General features: G+C 37.0%; 3 protein-coding genes across 3 annotated transcripts in view; 1 reads left to right on the top strand and 2 right to left on the bottom strand.

The window, feature by feature from the left end:
- sspo (SCO-spondin) overlaps positions 1 to 20,461 on the bottom strand; it is a 188,443-nt gene extending 167,982 nt beyond the window's left edge. Inside the window, exons 1-2 of the mRNA XM_087307978.1 lie at positions 20,174 to 20,461; positions 15,588 to 15,795 (exon numbers count right to left, since the gene is read on the bottom strand). Coding sequence (XP_087164104.1) covers positions 15,588 to 15,603 — 16 coding nt within the window. The 5' untranslated portion in view covers positions 15,604 to 15,795; positions 20,174 to 20,461. The remainder of the gene's footprint in view (positions 1 to 15,587; positions 15,796 to 20,173) is intronic.
- katnip (katanin interacting protein) overlaps positions 1 to 20,584 on the bottom strand; it is a 1,410,884-nt gene that overhangs the window by 936,201 nt on the left and 454,099 nt on the right. The window lies entirely within an intron of this gene.
- Positions 4,703 to 12,828, top strand: aoc1 (amine oxidase copper containing 1). Its single transcript, NM_001077598.1, has 5 exons — positions 4,703 to 4,780; positions 6,252 to 7,796; positions 9,257 to 9,545; positions 9,922 to 10,054; positions 12,262 to 12,828. The coding sequence occupies exons 2-5, from the start codon at positions 6,260 to 6,262 to the stop codon at positions 12,529 to 12,531; spliced, it is 2,229 nt and encodes a 742-aa protein (NP_001071066.1). The 5' UTR covers positions 4,703 to 4,780; positions 6,252 to 6,259; the 3' UTR covers positions 12,532 to 12,828.

Raw genomic sequence — 20,584 nt, 5'->3', positions numbered from 1 at the left:
TCCTCCGGGTGTTCCGGTTTCCCCCACAGTCCAAACACATACGGTACAGGTGAATTGGGTAGGCTAAATTGTCCGTAGTGTATGAGTGTGTGTGTGAATGTGTGTGTGTGGATGTTTCCCAGAGATGGGTTGCGGCTGGAAGGGCATCCGCTGCGTAAAAACTTGCTGGATAAGTTGGTGGTTCATTCCGCTGTGGCGACCCCGGATTAATAAAGGGACTAAGCCGACTAGAAAATGAATGAATGAGTTAAGGCTTTCTTTTTCTCTTAAACACAACTATAGCCACTAATATCCATATTCAGAAAAATATATGTATTCTATGGATAAAAATAATCTTAAAAAGCTTGATTTGGGTTCAACAGAAGAAAGAAATTGGAAAATGTTTAGAGCAAGTGAAAATTCAGCACTGGCCAATGAGATTACTCCTAGTTCATTAACCCCGCCCATTACTGTATAATCACTATCATTGTAACATGAACAGGTCAGAGTAAGCTCGTAATATTTGTCTGATTTTGTATCTAATATGTTTATACTTAATTGTATTTGCCCCTAAAATTGTTCATTTATTAGTTTTATATATGCTATTATTTGTTACTTATGTAGATTCTTTATGACATCTAATAAAAACAAAACAGGTAAATGACAACACCCATTCATTTTTTGGTTGAACTACCCTTTTAAATTCTCAATTAAACTCAAGACAATAATAAACCACGAGTCTCACATATGCTGGATCCTGGTGATCTGTTTCACGTCAGGGGATTTTCAGTGATTGCATTTCATTGGTGTGAAACGAGCAGACACTACAGCGCAATAACTGCATCTGCTGAGTATCTAATTCCCAATCCCACTGATCGTAATATAACTCGCTTCAGATGCCAAGTTTCTTACTCTCTGTGGAAATACATGCATATGGCTTTATACTATGGATATCACACATGTGAACTGCATTTGAAAAGTTTGTACATCTGGCTTTTTATGTGCAGAGTATTTTTTTCAGTCACTGTTTTCCACAAAATTCACTTCTACATCATGTTCATAGCTATTAACACTCAGAATACTATACTGAAGCATACTAAAGCTAATATATACAGCATATACACTGAAGCAATATACACTTAACTTTGCATATATATTTTAAGACGTTTTATTTCATCACAAAATGCACAATATTAATATAATATACATCAGTATTTCAGTGCTCTTAATAAATAAATACTTATTCTGACATTTTTTGTGGCAATAATATTATTGACACACTACAAATATTTGTTGTTTCCTTAAATATTTAAGTTGGATCAAATGAACTCAACTAGTCACTTCATTCATTCATTCATTCATTCATTCATTCATTCATTTATTTATTTATTTATTCATTTTCCTTCAGCTTAGTCCCCGATTTATCAGGGATTGCCACAGCAGATTGAACTGCCAACTATTTCAGCATATGTTTTACACAGTGGATGCCCTTCCAGCTGCAACTCAGTATGGGGAAACACTCATACACTCATATTTATACACACACCCATACACTAAGGCCAATTTAGTTTATAAATTCCCCTATAGCGCAAGTGTTTGGGCTAGCACCCAGAGGAAACCCGCACAAACACGGGGAGAGCATGCAAACTCAGAAATGCAAACTGGCCCAGCCCGGACTAGAACAAGTGACCTTCTTGTTGTGAGGTGACAGTGCTATCCACTGAGCCACCGTGACACCCACTAGTCACTTCAAAAAGACTGAAAGTAGAAAAATAGGCAAACTTATGCACTGCATTTAATCCGTCCAAGTGCACACAGTAAAAACACACACACTGGTTGTTGCACCTGCAATTCCTGGCAGATGTAAACTTGAACCTAAAGCCAATAGGTTACAAAGCCAACTCTCTTAGGACAACCAATAGTTCATGACCGGTTCATAATTGCACTGAAAGTGATGGTCCTACAGTACATCCAGCAGGAAAGTTCTGTCAGACATGCTGAATTTTGATTAGCCATGTTTAGGATGTAAGGGACATAGCAACATCATTTCATTTAGAAAACCCATGTTTCTAAATGAAATGATGCCATGCAAACTAAGAATATAACTGGTCTGAGAACAGAGCCCTGGTGCACCTTAGAAGCTAGATAGCACAACCTGGACACTAATGGCTCGTTTCCACTGACTGGTACAGTACGGAACAGTTCGGGTCAGTACGGTTCACCTTTATCAGGCTTGCGTTTCCACCACAAAGGATACCCTTTTGTTGGGCGTGGTGTACGACAGAAGGTTTAAGTCGACGTCATGCTCACTCTAATAAATGTCTACAGTAAAGCTGTATGGGTCGTTTACATATCATATGAGAAGCACTTCTCACAAAACAGATGCTCTATACACAAAAATACTTGTTTATAAATGTTTATTTCTAACTTTTCTATGAACATGACTTGATTATAACTGCAGATCAATGACAGTGTGAAATAGGCTACTGTAACGTCTGTAATTATATAAAATAAATATATAAATTCAACATATATGAACACATACAGCCCCTTACAGTCTCCGATATATTATTAATTACAGAAAAAGTACACACAGCAGACATTTAGTACTTATTTGAGTTCAAAAACACACACAATAGAGCTCACAGTCAGAGCAAACCTCTCATCTGTGTCTATAATCTTCAGCAGCACATGTAAGCTCTGTCAGAGAGTCTTTCTGTCATTCCCAGTTCATAATAGTCCAAAAGGCGAAGATAATCATGGCAGTGTGTTCATGATTCAGGTTACTAAAACACTTTTGCTCCTGTGTTTTGCCGGGCTTCTTCTCGCGCCTGTCCTTTTCTTTCTAAATGGATCAGATGTCGGAGACACTTTAATAATCATGCACACGTTATTATCATCAGCTCAAGAAATTCGTTATATCAAATATAGACGCGATCGCGAGCTCCCGGAAGAAAGCGAATAGCGCTCGCGCTTTTAGACAGGCTCGTACAGCAACAACAGGACACGGCAGATTTTGTTCTTCTTGGCTTTGTGTCTGTTCATCAAGACGACGACAAGGTTTGTTTGAGCTCGGGTCATCCATGGCTCGTTATCATATGCATATAGTATATCCATGTAATCTCTCAGCTGTGTCTTAGAACATGGCGGATCCTTTGTTTACGTTCTGTTTAGCTCCACGAGCTTGTGACGTATCTCTGCAACCAATCAGCGTTCGGCTGCGCATGTAGCTCCACCTTTTGGTACCTATTCTCGTTTTTGGCACCCTTTTGAAAGGGTGCCGAAAAGTGGTACGGTAATGTACTCTTTGGTTCGGTAAGCTTATTGACAGTGGAAACGGCCATAAAAGCGTACAGAAATGAACCGAACCGTACCACTCAGAGGAAACGGGCCATAAAACTATCCAAAATACCCTGAATGAGACTGTTGAGAGTGTAGATATCTACTGACATTTATACTCATCACACATGCTGTTCTTATGCTTAAAGTGCAAAGATTAATACTGTATTATTAAAGATAGAATACTGTTCTTGCATGCATATCGAGATTACACATTTTCCAACCTCTTCTTAGCTAACAAATCTCAATCATTTCATCAGTTTGATAGCAGACAGTCCAAAAATAAAAATATTATAATATTAATATCTGAGTTTATAATATCTGAGATCTGAGTTTCAATAGTCATGTCGAAGCAGTTAGTACATCAGCATACTATCATCTCAAAAACATTGCTTTTGTTTCCAGTGAAGACTCAGAGAAACTTGTTCATGCTTTTATCAGCAGTAGGGTGGATTACTGTAACGGCCTCCTCACTGGCCTTCCCAAAAACACAGTCAGACAGTTGCAGCTCATCCAGAACGCTGCGGCCAGGATTCTAACCAGAAGCAGAAAATCAGAGCACATCACACCTGTCCTCAGGTCTTCAGAATAGAGTTTAAGTGTAGAGTATATAAAATATAGAGTTTAAAGTATTATTACTGGTCTATAAATCACTAAATGGCCTAGGAGCTAAATACATTACAGATATGCTCACTGAATACAAACCCAACAGATTACTCAGATCTTTAGGATCATACAAACTAAAAATTCCAAGAGTTCAGTCAAAGCAGAGTGAATCTGCCTTCAGCCACTACAGCCATCGCTGCTGGAATCAGCTTCCAGAAATGATCAGATGTGCTCCAACATTAGGCACATCCATCTAAGTACTGACCAGGCTGACCATACTTGGCTTCAGTGTGTGAACATGTGAGAGTTGCAGAGAGCTAGCTGCCGGTGATATTAATGGTTTAGAAAAGGGAGACATTGTGTACTGTTTGGGTCTCTAGGAAAAATGTAAACACTTTCATAGTGTTTAGTTTGATGCTTAAGAAGAGGCCATGTGAATGTGGGAGAAGAATTCTTCAATTATATTTTCTGATTTCATAAGAGCTGACCAAAATGCACAATCATGTTAAATGTAAACAGTGCAAACACTTGTCAGAAAACTCCCAGATATTAAATCTAAATTTTGCAATTAAAACTTCATCTTGATAGCGTTACACTGTGAAAATGTGCACTGATCATGCAAAAAAAGCCATCAATCATCCCTCGCCTTTGTTCTTCTGAAGTTTTATGACCTTCTGCTGGCCAATCACCTTCCATTCAAGTGCAGTGGGTGGTTGATAAAAGCAGAAACATCAGAGCCATTTGATTCAGAAGAGGACTGCATCTACCGTCTGATCCAAAAAAACAGATTGCAGCTGTAGCGTCCACGCTTACAGGGAATTTAACAAGCCAGCAAACTTGGAAAGAGCCACTGAAGGTAAGCTCATTGTGTTTTATCATTTAATATGTGCTGTTATTATTTCTTGCTCAGTTTTATTCTAATTACAATGTGAGTCACTGGACCTTTATGCAAAGTAGGGTTACATAAGAGTGCAATTGAATCAACGCTGCAGCAGAGAATGTTAGAAAGAGATTGTGCCTCGATAGAAGCTTAAAAGAACAAAGTGACATTTTTAGCAGGAATAAAGGCCCTGATGAACAGATTTTGGGTGGCAGAAGAAACAATGTCAGCTTAATTACTGCCCATTTTGCTGGAAGGATGAATGCCAGCAGGTAGTAAAATCAAGCATTTAGTTTTGCCTGTTTCTTCTGTTAGTAAAGGGAAAATAAGTGGGACAGAGGAAGAGAGATGTGCTGGCTCACGGCCCTGCTGTATCTTTATTACTATAATTTAGTACATGCTCTCTGTACAAAGGACAAAGTGTTTCATGTTCAGTGTTAACCTGAATTCTGCTTAAAAACTAGCATAAACTAGACTGAAAACTTTAAAACTGACAAAGCCTTGATAATTTATAATAGTTCAAGATAGATAGGAATCATGGATGGGCGGATGGATGGATTCAATGACAAAACAGACAGATAAAATGACTGAATGATATACTGTAAAGTATGGTGAATAGATAGATAGATAGACAGACAGACAGACAGACAGACAGACAGACAGACAGACAGACAGACAGACAGACAGATAGACAGATAGATAGATAGATAGATAGATAGATAGATAGATAGATAGATAGATAGATAGATAGATAGATACATACATAACAGATAGACAGATAGACAGATAGATAGACAGACACAGAGATAGATAGATAGATAGATAGATAGATAGATAGATAGATAGATAGATAGATAGATAGATAGATAGATAGATAGATAGATAGATAGATAGATAGATAGATAGATAGATAGATAGATAGATAGATAGATAGATAGATAGATAGATAAAAACAGTTTATAGATAGATAGATAGATAGATAGATAGATAGATAGATAGATAGATAGATAGATAGATAGATAGATAGATAGATAGATAGATAGATAGATAGATAGATAGATAGATAGATAGATAGATAGATAGATAGATAGATAGATAGATAAAAACAGTTTATAGATAGATAGATAGATAGATAGATAGATAGATAGATAGATAGATAGATAGATAGATAGATAGATAGATAGATAGATAGATAGATAGATAGATAGACAGACACAGAGATAGATAGATAGATAGATAGATAGATAGATAGATAGATAGATAGATAGATAGATAGATAGATAGATAGATAGATAGATAGATAGATAGATAGATAGATGGACGGACGGACGGACGGACGGACGGATTGATTGATTGATTGATAGATTGATAGACAGGTAAATAGACAGACAGACAGTTTGCCGGTTGAGATTCGTCAATATTAATCTGTTCCTTCTGTATTTCTCAGGAGCCAGCATGTGGTTTTCCTGGATGCTCCTGCTGGCAACTCTGGCTTCATCCTCCGCTTCATCACGAACGCGGGAATGGGCTCATCACGGGGCGATGATGTTTGCTGACCTCACTCCGCAAGAAATGTACGCGGTGAGGGATTACCTGTACTCCTGCAGCGAGCTGGGCCTCACCTCAGCACGGGGAACATCCCTCAAGAAGAACAGCATCCTCCTCATGGAGCTGCATGTTCCCCGAAAGCATGAGGCGCTGCGTGCACTGGACAAAGGACAGGCCAAACCATCCCGCCAGGCACGTGTGGTGGTGCAGTTCGGCAACCAAGCGGTGCCAAATGTCACTGAATACATCGTTGGCCCACTTCCATTCCCGAAGACTTACCATCTGAAAACATTCAAGAACAACAAGAACATCCGCTTTGAGTCCCGGCCGATCTCTGCAGTGGAGTACGAACACCTAAGTGGGGTTTTGGACAAAGTGGGATCTAAAGTGAATAAGATTCTGCAGGAGAGCACCGGGTTTACTTACGGCAACTGCACTAAACGCTGTCTGACCTTCTCTGATATCGCTCCCCGCGGGCTAACGTCAGGAGAGAGGCGGACCTGGATCATGCTGCAGAAGTTTGTGGAAGGATACTTCATCCATCCAGTAGGCTTCGAGGTCCTTGTTAACCACAAAGATCTGGATCATGAAAAGTGGACGGTGGAGAAGGTGTGGTACAACGGGCAGTATTTCGACAGCTTGGATGAATTCGTGGAGAAGTATGAGAAAGGGACGGTGGATAAAATCAAGCTTCCGGAGCATGATGAGGAGGATCTTTTCTCCACTTACATTCCCAGGGGAGACATGAACACACGGACCAACATCCATGGAGCAAAGCTTGTTGAACCACAAGGGCGCAGATTTCAGGTGGATGGGAATTTCGTGGAGTATGCCGGATGGTCCTTTGCTTATCGGGTTCGCTCTTCAGCTGGTTTGCAGATCTTCGATCTTCGCTACAATGGAGAGAGAATTGCTTATGAAATCGCTCTTCAGGAAGCCATAGCCTTCTACTCCGGAGATACTCCAGCAGCCATGCAGACCAAATACATTGATGCCGGGTGGGCGATGGGGACGTCAGATTATGAATTATCACCTGGGATCGACTGTCCAGAAATTGCTCACTTTGTTGACCTCTACCATTACTACGACACAGACAAACCTGTGCGCTACAGAAACGCACTCTGCATCTTTGAAATGACCACTGGCATTCCTTTAAGGAGGCACTTTAATAGCAACTTCCAAGGGGGCTACAATTTCTACGGAGGCCTGGAAAATCATGTTCTGGTGATCAGAACTACATCTACAGTCTACAATTATGATTACATCTGGGACTTTGTCTTCTACCAGAATGGTGTTATGGAGTCCAGAGTGAGTGCGACTGGATATATCCATGCAACCTTCTTCACGGAAAACGGACTGAACTATGGAACCAGGGTTTACAACTATGTACTTGGGAACTTGCACACTCATCTAATTCATTATAAAGTGGACCTTGACATTTCAGGTGAGCCATCTATCTGAAATCTAATCTATTTTGTGATCTCTGTGCATTGATTAGAACACAAATGAGAGTCAGTTGTATAAGATGCTTTACATAAAGGAACACTCAACATTTCTTAAGTTGATAGGGTTATTTGAAAGCTCACCTCAATTTAAAAAGCTGAGTTTTACCTTTTTGAATCTAATCAGCTGATCTCTAGTGGGAGAACTGTTTAGAGGACATTGTGTACAGTGCTAAGACTGAAGAAAAAATTTAAAGTTGCTATTTTCTAGGCCAATATGAATAAGAACTATAATCTCATTCTGGCATAATTTTAAATAACTTTGCTGCCATACCATGGCTGGAGCGTAGGCAATGATATTACACAGGTTCTAAGTTGTAGTGAAAGCAACACATGCTCATTCTGAAAATGCAGCCCTGCATAAATTTCTGGAGATCGCAAATTATGTAGCCAGAAGAACATATGGCTGCATTTTGTCTTTAAAACGAACGCCACGAGGCGTTCCTTTTCACGATAGCAGCTGACTGCTTACCTCCATGTGGACTGCTTTCCTGCTGAAACCAGTTTGTCTAGTGGCTCGCCATATACGTTGGTGGACTTGAGTGGCAGAGAGGAGTTGACCGCTATGATTGAGTTCTAGTCCGTTCCAGAAAAGAGAGTGAAACACAAACGCCAAAAAATAAAATAAATAAGTAAATAACAAGGTGAGAACATGGTCAGATCTGAAAACGTGGTAAAAATTAGGGGCCTTTCTTATTCTGGATTGCTTTTCAACACACTGTTGGTTGGGTTTAGTGAAGGTGGTGGGTTCAATCAGTTGGTCATTCAGTCAGTCAGTGAGTCAACAGCAGTCTCTGGTGGATTTATGCGAGAAGAGCAGGTGCGAATGGCTCTTGCAAGGTAAATTTAAGATCTCAAAAAGGATACACAGTGGCCTCCGGTGGATTCAAGAAAACAAAAACTGCAAAAAATGTATCTCCTGGGACGTATTTGCCGCTCTCCAGAAATGTATATAGGAGTACATATTCAGAATGAGCCTGGATTGGGTGAAAGTGTAGGCCTTGGTGCTTGGGACTATTTTTAGGCTGCATAATAGCATTGCAATATAATAAACAAGTTACTTAATAATTATGCTGGATTTAGAGTGTAGTTCCTAGCCTTATAACCCTAGAACATAGCAACATTTTTCATTTTCCATTGGTCTTACGACATGATAACACAAGTGAAGGCAAGCTTTAAAAAGGAAAATTCTCAAAACTCTTTGGTCATTTTTGATTGAGATGCTAATGTTGTAATCTGATTCAATGATTAATGCTAAGCTAAGCTAAAGTGCTCCCACCAGGCCCTTAGTTTGGCTAAATGGATTAAAAAAATGCTAAAACTCATCTGTTTAACTCTATGGGAGCTGTAAAGGAACTGTAAACTGTTTATTTAACCATTTGTCCTCTATGTCCTCAAACAGGGAGGGAAAACAGCTTTGAATCTATTGATCTGAAATATGTGAACTTCACCAACCCCTGGAGCCCCGGACACACCATCATGCAATCGAAACTGCACAGGACGCAGTATGAAACTGAACGCAGCGCTGCTTTCCGCTTTGGCAAGAAGTTCCCCAAATATCTGCACTTCTACAATCCCAATCAACTGAACAAATGGGGGCATAAGAAAGGATACCGGATTCAGTATAACTCGCATGCTAACAGCGTTTTACCCAGAGGCTGGAGGGAGGAAAATGGTATCCCGTGGTCAAGGTGAGTTTTTGCAGCGAATATTAAAGTAAAAATCACTTTTATAAGAAGTTTAAACACAGGTATGATGCGACAGTGTGTGAATATAGGCAGTCTCAAATGGTTAAAATATACTAGTTCTACCGTTTATAATCAGACTTGATCAAAACAGTCTGCAGTAACACTTTTGTACGTGTCATCAAAAGGGAAAAGCCACACCCACTAGACCATCTTGCCCTCATTAGCATAAACAGCAGCCCTGAGTGAGAAGCTGAGTGTTTGAGCTGCTGAAGATAATGTCAGCATAGACTAAGAGGATCATAAATGAAGAGTTAAAGTACATTAACATTTGCAATCTGTGTTGACTAGTTTTTTCTCAAATATTGCTTGTTGGTTGCAGATACCCATTGGCTGTAACCAGACACAAGGACAGTGAGGTCACCAGCAGCAGCATCTACACTCAGAATGACCCCTGGGAGCCTCTCGTTTCCTTTGAGGAGTTCGTTCGCAACAATGAAAACATTGTTAACCAGGTAAAGTGATAATTAAGGATGTTAATTCCTAAGTACAACCTCAAACTCCAAATGAAGCTCATGCAGCTGCACTGCAAAAAAATAGGTCCTACTAAGATTTTCCTCAAAACAAGCTAAATAATCTGTCAATTGTTATTCTTAATCTGTCTTATTTTTTTCTTTTCACATTAGATTATTTTGCTTAGCCCACTGGAAGATTATTTAACTTGTTTTAAGAAAACCTTCACTTAATTTTGGCATATTATTTCTTTAAACAGGACCATTTGTTTGCTTCTCTAAAAAATGCTTCTTGATTTAAGAATTTTGTACTGTACATTTGGACTAGAAACAATCCAAAAGAAATCTATGTAAGAAAAGCATTTTTTTGCAGTGTGAAATGTTCAGAGATGCTAAATTACAAGATGCAATTGATAATTCAATCAGATTACCACATGTAAAAAGTAATGAACAGCTAATAAAAAATTAAATACATAAATTGAACTGTAAATACTCCAGGCCTTGAACCATGTTGAACCAACAACTAGAGAAAGAAATGACAGCACAGGTACTAAAATCTGTTTCAGTAAATATCTGAAGCCCTCTTAAACAATTCATTACATGCACTCTTTTTTTGTGTAAATATACTATTATGCTTTATAATTATTTTTTTTTATAATTTCCATTTGAAGAGTTAATTTGCAAAAAACAAAACAAAAAAAAACAGATAACTAATAATACTTAATGTAAATACTAACACGAACAAGCAATGAGCAATACAATTATTACACACTATAAAAAACGTTAAGACAAAAAGTCCTGACAACAAATGTTCTTATGTTACTTTTTATTATTTTATTAAGTTAATTGAGTTTCAACTGCATTTTTAAAGTTATTCAAGGTTTAACTTAACATGTTTAGTCAGTTTGATTTATGCAAGTTGATGATGATTAGAAAAGTTAATTTGATCCAACTAAAAATATTAAAGCAGTGCAGCATTTATCCATCTTTGTTGATGCTATTTAATAAAAATAAATGTTAACTCACACTGCATTACCTAATCTTTTAACAAGTTTGGATTTTAATAATGAATTAGTAAATGTTGAAAACTATTAACTATGATTAAAATATGATTAATAAATATTGGACGAGATGGTCTAAAGTTGATGTCAGTAAATGCTATTAACCAAACTAATAAACATATTAACTATTAAAAACACATTAACAACTATTAACACAAGTTTTAATTCATTTAATTTTAATTATAGTCACTTTAGTACTTCAACTTCAATTAAATTTGGAATAAAAATTTGAGCCTGATCGGCTACCTCAATGTGCTGAGCGTTGCGTTACCAACACTGAGGTTGTGGGTTTGAAACCAGCATGATTCATGAGTTTCTTTGAAATATGTTTATGGCGGCACGGTGGCTTAGTGATTAGCACTGTGGCCTCGCAGCAAGAAGCTCATTTGATTCCCGGCTGAGCCAGTTGCCAATTCTGTGTGGAGTTTGCATGTTCTCCCCGTGTTGGCGTGGGTTTCCTCCGGGTGCTCTGGTTTCCCCCACAGTCTAAACACATGCGCTATAGGGGAATTGATTAACTAAACTGGCCATTATATACGTATGGGTGTTTTTTCAGCACTGGGTTGCAGCTGGAAGGGTATGCACTGTGTAAAATATATGCTGGATAAGTTGGCAGTTCATTCTGCTGTGGCAACATCATATCGCTGATGAATAAAGCGATTAAGCTGAAGGAACATTGACAATACATTAACTATTATTAAAGTGTGATGTCACGGTGGCTCAGTGGTTAGCACTGCCACCTCACAGCAAGAAGGTCACTGGTTCGAGTCCCGGCAGGGTCAGTTGGCATTTCTGTGTGGAGTTTGCATGTTCTCCCCGTGTTGACGTGGGTTTCCTCCGGGTGCTCTGGTTGCCCCCACAGTCCAAACACATGCACTATAAGGGAATTGAATAAACCAAATTAGCCGTAGTGTCTCATACACGAGTGTGTATGGGTGTTTTCCAGTATTGGGTTGCAGCTGGAAGGGCATCCGCTGTGTAAAACATATGCTGGATAAGTTGGCGGTTCATTCCGCTGTGGCGACTCCTGATGACTACAGAGACTACAGTATGCAGAAGATGAATGCATGAATGAAATTTGACTCCTCATCATGGCAACTAAGTGGGGAAAAAGTAAACACAATTTAAAGTCACATGTTTGTTCTGCAGGATCTGGTTGCCTGGGTGACGGTGGGCTTCCTGCACATTCCTCATTCCGAAGACGTTCCCAACACAGCGACTCCAGGAAACTCGGTGGGATTTTTCCTGCGTCCCTTCAACTTTTTCAACGAGGACCCTTCGCTGGCGTCCCGCAGCACAGTCATCGTGCGTCCCGATGAAAAGGGTCAGCCGAAGGTGCAGCGGTGGACTCCAGAGGTCGTAGGTCACTGTGTCTCAGACAAGCCTTTCTTCTATAACGGCACATACGCTGGCGTTTAGAGAGACTGAGCTGATTTAATTTCATGTTAGTGTGTTTGTGCTGTATATATACAATTGCAGTTTGTGACATTAAATAAATGCTGATGGTGTCAAATAAGTTTAGCTATAAAACAGTTCACTTTTTACATCACACAAAAAGCTGAATAAATGAACGTCAAATTATAGTTTAGTTATGATTTACACAAACTATAATTTAGCTTTAAATTAATATTTATCTAGATTAAATGCTTAAAAATTGTAAATAAAATTGTGATGTTTTCACAGCCTAAGAATAAAGACAATTATGAGCAATTAAAATGTGTTTTGTTCTGAATATGAATCTACATATCAATGATTTGATCACGGATGAAAAGAAAAAAACTATATTTTGCATAAATATTGTTTAATTAATAAAAATATAATTGCACATTTAGAATTTAAACTTTTTTTGTTGAAAATATTAATAAATAATTCACATTATATTCAAATAAACAAATTTTTAAATTTAAAAAGTAAATAAATAAATAAATGGTCCCGTGTCACGGTGGCTCAGTGATTAGCAGTGTCACCTTACAGCAAGAAGGTCGCTGGTTCGAGTCCCGGCTGAGCCAGTTGGCATTTCTGTGTAGAGTTTGCATGTTTTCCCCATTTTGGTGTGGGTTTCCTTCAGGTGCTCTGGTTTCCCCCACAGTTCAAAAACATGCGCTATAGGGTAATTGATGAACTAAGTTGGCCATATTATATAAGTGTGTGGAAATGTGAGTGTATGGGTGATTCCCAGTACTTGGCTACAGCTGAAAGGGCATTGAAAAAAACATATGCTGGATAAGTTGGCGGTTCATTCTGCTGTGGCAACCCCAGATAAATAAGGGATTAAGCCAAAGCAAAATGAGTGAATGACTGCCTAAACGTACATACCTGAATCAAATGTGCTAAATGTGTTCATAACGTATTGCAGAACACTTGAAGTCCTCTTGAAATGGGGATACTAGAAGGGTTAGGGACAGTTTTGGTTGTATGGGTAGGTTTAAGGGAGGTTAAGGTGTGTCTGATTGGGGTTTGAACTAAACCGGCCCTCCAGGACTAAGTTTGGACACCCCTGATATAGACTATTTTACAGAAGTTAATTAGATGAATTATTACATGCAGGTATTTGATCAATACTAAGTGCAATGTTAAACCATGTAATTACACAATAATAAATTATTAAATTTGATTGTAAGTACATATTTGTTAAGTCCACCTAATTTAAAGTGGGGCCAAATAAATATAATAAAAATTAACTACAATTTTGTTTTATTAGTTAATGTATATAATATGAGGAAACAATGTTTACTATCACTGTTTATTATTATTGCTGTTGTCGTTTTTATTATTATTATTATTATTATTAATAATAATAATAATAATAATAATAATAATAATAATAATAATAATAATAATAATAATAATAAAGGCAGTGCGGTGGCGCAGTGCGGTGGCGCAGTGGGTAGCGCTGTCGCTTTACAGCAAGACGGTCACTGGTTCAAGCCTCGGCTGGGTCAGTTGGCATTTCTGTGTGGAGTTTGCATGTTCTTCCCATGTTGAGGTGGGTTTCCTCAAAGGGAAACATGCTGGATAAGATAGCGGTTCATTCCACGATGGCGACCCTTGATAAATAAAGTGACTAAGCCGAAAAGAAAATGAATGAATAATAACAGTAATGCCTGTAATAATATTTATTATTACAGTTATTTTTAGATTTATTATAGTATTTACTAAACTTATAGCACTAATATTAATTAATGAAAATAATGTCATTCATTGCTAGTTCATGTCAACTTTGCATTTTAATTATTAGCAATTGTTGAACTATGATTAATAAATGCTTTACAAGTATTATTCATATTCAGATCATGTTAGAAAATACATTAAGATGAGCTTTTTGTTAACTCTTAAATATTATTAAAGCTTATTGTAAAGTGTGAGCAAAGTGTAGTCAAAACAATGCAAAATTTACCCAAAATCAAACAAAAAGTGCTTCAGGGGTAATTAATGTGTGGGTAAAAGATACATAAAGATAAATAGTATGATTGTAAGTCCAAGAGAATTATTTAAAAGACTTACAGGCAGAGAGAGTAAAAGTACACACATACTTTACTTAAGTAGAAGTACAGATACTCATGTTTAAAACAACTTACCAACCGTGGAAAAAGTTGAAGTAGTGACTACACTTTTGTACTCAAGTTAAAGTAAAGAAATACAGCCTGAAATATGTACTTAAGTAAAAAGCATCCATTACTACTACATGTTTTAGTTCCACTAGTTAGGTAACTATCCGGTTTCCCCCCATGTATCATCATCCTGACGCATACTCACAGCGTTCATCATGTAGTTATTAATTATTACCGTGTAAACATGGCAGCATCAGTCATGTTAAATTCGCAAAGTCTCCCTCTGTCTCATTTGCTTAGTCATCATTGCCTTTTTCATAGTAACAAGCCCACGCATGGTACGCGATAGCCTTGGCTAAAAAAGCCGCACAGTGCAGCATGCAGGCGTGCAATGTTGAAAATAGACTGACTGCATCAAAAAGGCCCTCAAATTGCGCAATGACAAGAAATAATTTAGATTGAAAACAAAAATAGAAAATAAAATAGTGGAGTAAAGTACTGATACCAGATAAAATCTACTTAAGTACAATAACAAAGTATCTCTGCTTGCAGGTGATAAAGGTTTTTGAAATAATATTTCACTTTTTTCTGAAGTGCCTTGGACTTTTAATTTAATGCAAACTTTATAATAAAATAAGCTTAATTTTCTTTATGCGAACTATAATTCAGTTTTTCTTTCAGCCACTTTTAGGAATCAGTTAAAATCAGTCAGTTTGGATGTTCTACTGTTTAGCTATTAATTAAAATAGTGATGATGATGATAAACAACCTTTCACAAAACCTGTTTTCTCCTGATTCACCTGTTGAAGTGTCATTAAAAATAAACGTGCGATAATTTCATGCGTGCTCTTGTATGTGGTGTGCAGTGTGTTTATGCTGGTTGTCGTGGTAACCGCATTGTGAGTGTTTAGATGAAGTGAGTACCCTTGAAATCCACCATTGAGAGGATGTATCCATGGATGAAGCTTATCGGCGGAGAACATCCAGGATTCAGGATGCAGCATCCGTGAGCTCATGATCCCAATAAGAGCTGAGCGCGAGCGGGAAACTGGGGCTCCTTACGCAAACACACCCATTCTGGAGTCTCTCTGCAAACAGAGCATAAATCACCTGCAGGGTCGCCCGTGGAAACCTACAAGAGACGGGTCGAGGAGAAGAGATTAATCTGATGCATGAGATGATAATGCAGATTTCACAATTATTTGATAGTAGTTTTCTGTATTTTTTTCTAAACATTTTATTAACAATAGTAAAGTATTGATCTTTTAAATGAACAAAAAACATATATATATATATATATATATATATATATATATATATATATATATATATATATATATATATATATATATATATATATATATATATATATATATATATATATATATATATATTTATACTGGAGTTTTTTTTATTTATTTACATTTTTTTAGGTCAATATTAGCCCCTTTCAGAAAGTATAAGTTTTTCAGTTTGGCTACAGAACAAACCACTGTTATCTAATGACTTGTCTGATTATTTATTCATTCATTTTTCTTTCAGCTCAGTCCCTTTATTCATCAGGGGTCACCACGGCAGAATGAACCACCAACTATTCCAGCATATAGCATATGTTTAACTCAGCGGATGCCTCTTCCAGCTGCGACCCAGTACTGGGAAACATCCATACACACTCATTCACACACACACAGCTTATTAAATTCCCCTATAGCACATGTGTTTGGGCTCTGCAGGAAACCGGAGATCCCTGAGGAAACCCACGCCAACACGGGGAAAACATGCAAACTCCACACAGAAATGCCAACTGACCCAGCCAAGACTGGAACAAGCGACCTTCCTGCTGTGAGGCAACAGAGCTAACCATTGAGCCACAGTGTAGCCCATTTGCTTAATGATTAGTCAACCTAATTAGTTTAGATGTCTTTATTGTCCTCACATGTGGAAATTTATTTTTGGCCTCACAAAATGTGACTAAAACATCCCACAAACATCACAAATACAAAACACAGAGCACAAACACAAGGCTTTTTACACCACAGATTACCAACAACAAACTCTGGCTATGAAACAGATTCCAACGCAGGCTCATTCTGAAAACGTACCCCTATATACATTTCTGGAGAGCACCAAATATATCCCAGGAGGTACTTTTTTTTTTTTTGCAGTTTTTCTTTTCGTTAATCCACCAAAGACTGCTGTGTACGATTTTTCAGATCTCAAATTTCTCTCTCGAGTGACATTCACACCTGCTATTCTCGTGTAAATCAACCAGAGGCCGCTGTTGACTGACTGACTGACTGACTGAACGACAGACCCACCCTCCACCTTCCCTAAACCCAACCGATAGTGTTTTCAAAAGATCAATTGACCCATAAATATAATTTAATGATTTACAAAATAATTACACATTTAGAGAATTTTTATTTTGAGAATAAAAAAATATATTATAATAATACTTACATTCAAACAAACAAATAAACAAATAAATAAACAATCATTATATTAAAAATTCCTTACAATAATGTTCTATTAATTAACGCAATTTATAACATGAGCAAGAAATAAACTGTTGACTTATTAATAACTGTATTAACTGTAATACCCACGGCCGGATTAGCATAAGGGCTAGGTGGGGCTGAAGACGTCGAGGCCCTAGATTGGCTAATGACTTATTTTGAGCCATGATGTGGTAAACACCTCTTTGCGTTATGCTTTCGCATACCGATTATGTGAAGTATTCCTTTCAGCTCGCTGCGGTTCAAAAACAGTGACGTCGCTAACATTTCCACATTCTCACCCTGTTATTGATTTGTTTAAATATTTTTTGGCTTCTGTTTTTGTCTTTCTGGAACCTATCTTCGCCAGACTCAAACCCCGTTGTTGCGATAAACTCCTCTCTGCATCTCAAGTCCGCCAACAGACATGGCGAGCTACTGGTCAAACTGGTAACAGCAGAAAAGCCGTTCACATGGAGGTGAGCGATCAGCTGGTAGCATAAAAAGGAGTGGTGTCATATCGCCCTGTAGCGTTCGTTTTAAAGACTAAATTCAGTCATACGTACTTCTGGCCACATAAGTCGTGATCTCCAGAAATGTATATAGGGTTGTTTTCAGAATGAGCCTATGTTGACAGATTTACTGTGTCACAGAATAACATACAAACTTCTGCATGGTCATTTGTTCAATATAATAATAGCAGACAGTATAAGACATTTCTTAAAAATATTTGTTTTTGCTGTATCGTCTACCAGCAGGCTTTTCAAATTCATAATAAAGAGAATAAGTGGAGTACTGAACTATCTGTAAGGCTTTCCCTCTGGTCTGGTTTATACAGCTCCTCAAGCTGCTTCAGGTGGTCCAATTTGTTCTTACACTGCAAAAAAATGCTTGTTTCTAGTCCAAATATCTAAAACTTCTTAAATCAAGAAGAATTTCCCGGACAAGCAAAACATATTGTCTTGTTTTCAGAAATAATATGTCAAAGTTTTTTCCTTAAAACAAGCAAATTATTCTGCCAATGGGGTAAGCAAAATATTGATATTGTTTTTCCTCTTGGCATAAGATTATTTAGCTTACCCCATTGGCAGATTATTTTGCTTGTTTTAAGAAAAAAATCACTTAATTATGGCATATTATTTCTTAAAACAAGACTAAAGTTTAACCTTATTAAACTTTTAAATAGCACTTTAAAATGAATACTAGTATCTTGCAAAATATCTAGTATAATATTATGTACTGTATTGCAAAGATAAAAGAAATTGGTTATTAGAAATTTGATATTAAATCTATCATGTTTTAAAATGTGTTAAAAATCTTTTCTTAGTATATACAGTATTTGAGAAAAATAATCACAGTAGGACTAATAAGTTTGGCTAGACATTTACAATATATCGATTCAGCATCGATATCGCAATGTGTGCATTCGCAAAAGTCACATCGCAGCATCTGCTAAGTGGAGTTGGGATTATTACTGTTGATCAGCAATGAAGAATGCACAGTGTTTACATTTAACATTACATTTGATTATTCAAAAGTAGGAAAATACATGTATGTTAATAAGTGAATGCTATAAATGCTGTTAATAAATTAAATACATCTTATAACTTTTTGATGCATTGTCCTCTTCATTTACAAATATCATGATATATTGTTTTCCCAGAGATGGGTTGTGGCTGGAAGGGCATCCGCTGCGTAGAAATTGCTGGATAAGTTGGTGGTTCATTTCGCTGTGGCGACCCCAGTATAATAAAGGAACTAAGCTGACAAGAAAATGAATGAATTAATGATATATTGTGGAGGGTTTTCTTTTGATCTATCATTATCTGGGGCAAAATATTACAATAATATCATATCGTTTTACTGTACCTGAATATCTGACTACTTATTTCACTTTTATCTTATTTTTTTTATTTTTGTAATTTCTTTGATTCACTCCTCTACAAACCCAAGTTAATGATTTCAACCCAAATAGAGCTATTCAAGTCATCAGCCAAAATTGCATTTATATCACAATATAAATCTTAGCAAAATTAAATATCGCAATGTCAGATTTTTCCAATATCATGCAGCCCTAATTTTGACTTCAACTGCACTGTATAGACTATCATTTTGAGGAATGTAAACAATAACAATGGTCCTAACATATTTCCTGCTTAACCTTTTTAATTTCCATAGCTTCTGAGAATCTAAAAAAGTCAAAATATTGATAAATAATCCTATGGCTGGTGTTTTAACATAAAGCTATCATTGAATTGCCTCTTGTTACAGTTATGAAATAGTTTGACAACAAGCAGGATGGGTCAAAGACATCACTGCATTGAAATGGTATATATATATGTAAATCCTTATCATTAAGTGCATCACATCTTGGAAAGACTAAATCAATTGCATTTTTTTCATAAAAAAAAAAAATCATTCAATAGAAAATATCTGAAAGCTGTTTACATGAACATTAAGGTCAGGACTGGAGTAATGTGTGATTTTGGAGACCAATAAGACATTCTTTCCTCTCCAGCTGTTTGTTCAGGATTTTACAGTGGATGTTAAAGTGGTGTGTATTGAACAGGACAGCGATAGACTGGTAAAGCTGCCTTATATGGGGTTTCATTCCTAAACCACACCATGGCAACAACAACACACGTCACATTACTGAGAACATATTGAATCCTACAACCATAAGTTAATAAGAATTATTATATTATTTATTAAATTCCACATTAAATTATGTTTTATTAAGGCCTACCTTACCCCAATCATCACAGTAATGTAAAAAAATGTAATTAAATCGAGTATTATTTATATTATTTATTTAATTACCCATTTAACAACCCACGGTAACAGTGTCACAAAAGTGATGCATATCCACAGCTGTATCCCTTCTAGACTTTACCTTCTGTTTGGGTGAGTGCGTCTGAAAGGCCTGAAGGCGACATGACTGTCAGTATGTTATTGTCCTTCTGCAGATTTGGTGTTTTTAACATTGTTAAGTTAAACAAGACCACACACACTTACCGTGAGAGATAATAATCTCATAACTGTAATGATTTCCAGGCATTTTAGCTCCCGTGATCCCTCCTGGCCAAGTATTTTAAAGTTTAGGTAATCGATGATTGACTACTTTCTTGTATAAATAAAAATTCGATTAAAAAACTTGACCATTATAGGTTTTCTGTATCCTTATGACGTGAAAATGTAACATTAAAAACGTAATAAAACAATATCACATCAGCAAATGAGAATAAAATTGGCAGCCCAAGAAACGACCGGAAATCAAACGTCATGGCTTTAAAAACAGAAATTAGGAAACGCTGCCACCTGCTGACGGTTTAAGGAAACTGCAACTTCCAATCAAAAATGAGCATCATTTGGCTTTAATTAAGCTTAATATTTACAATTACAGAGCAACATGTAAAAAAAATAATA

Source organism: Danio rerio, chromosome 24, assembly GCF_052040795.2.
Source record: "Danio rerio strain M-AB ecotype USA chromosome 24, GRCz13ab, whole genome shotgun sequence".
NCBI lineage: Eukaryota > Metazoa > Chordata > Actinopteri > Cypriniformes > Danionidae > Danio > Danio rerio.
This window is presented reverse-complemented; position numbering and strand designations above follow the sequence as displayed.

What these genes read in the sequence shown, in the direction of transcription:
- aoc1 (NM_001077598.1), top strand. Translation starts at nt 6,260, where the DNA reads ATGTGGTTTTCCTGGATGCTCCTGCTGGCAACTCTGGCTTCATCCTCC. An exon ending in AGTGGACCTTGACATTTCAG is followed by an intron (nt 7,797 to 9,256) that starts GTGAGCCATCTA and finishes GTCCTCAAACAG; the next exon opens with GGAGGGAAAACAGCTTTGAA. An exon ending in AATGGTATCCCGTGGTCAAG is followed by an intron (nt 9,546 to 9,921) that starts GTGAGTTTTTGC and finishes TGTTGGTTGCAG; the next exon opens with ATACCCATTGGCTGTAACCA.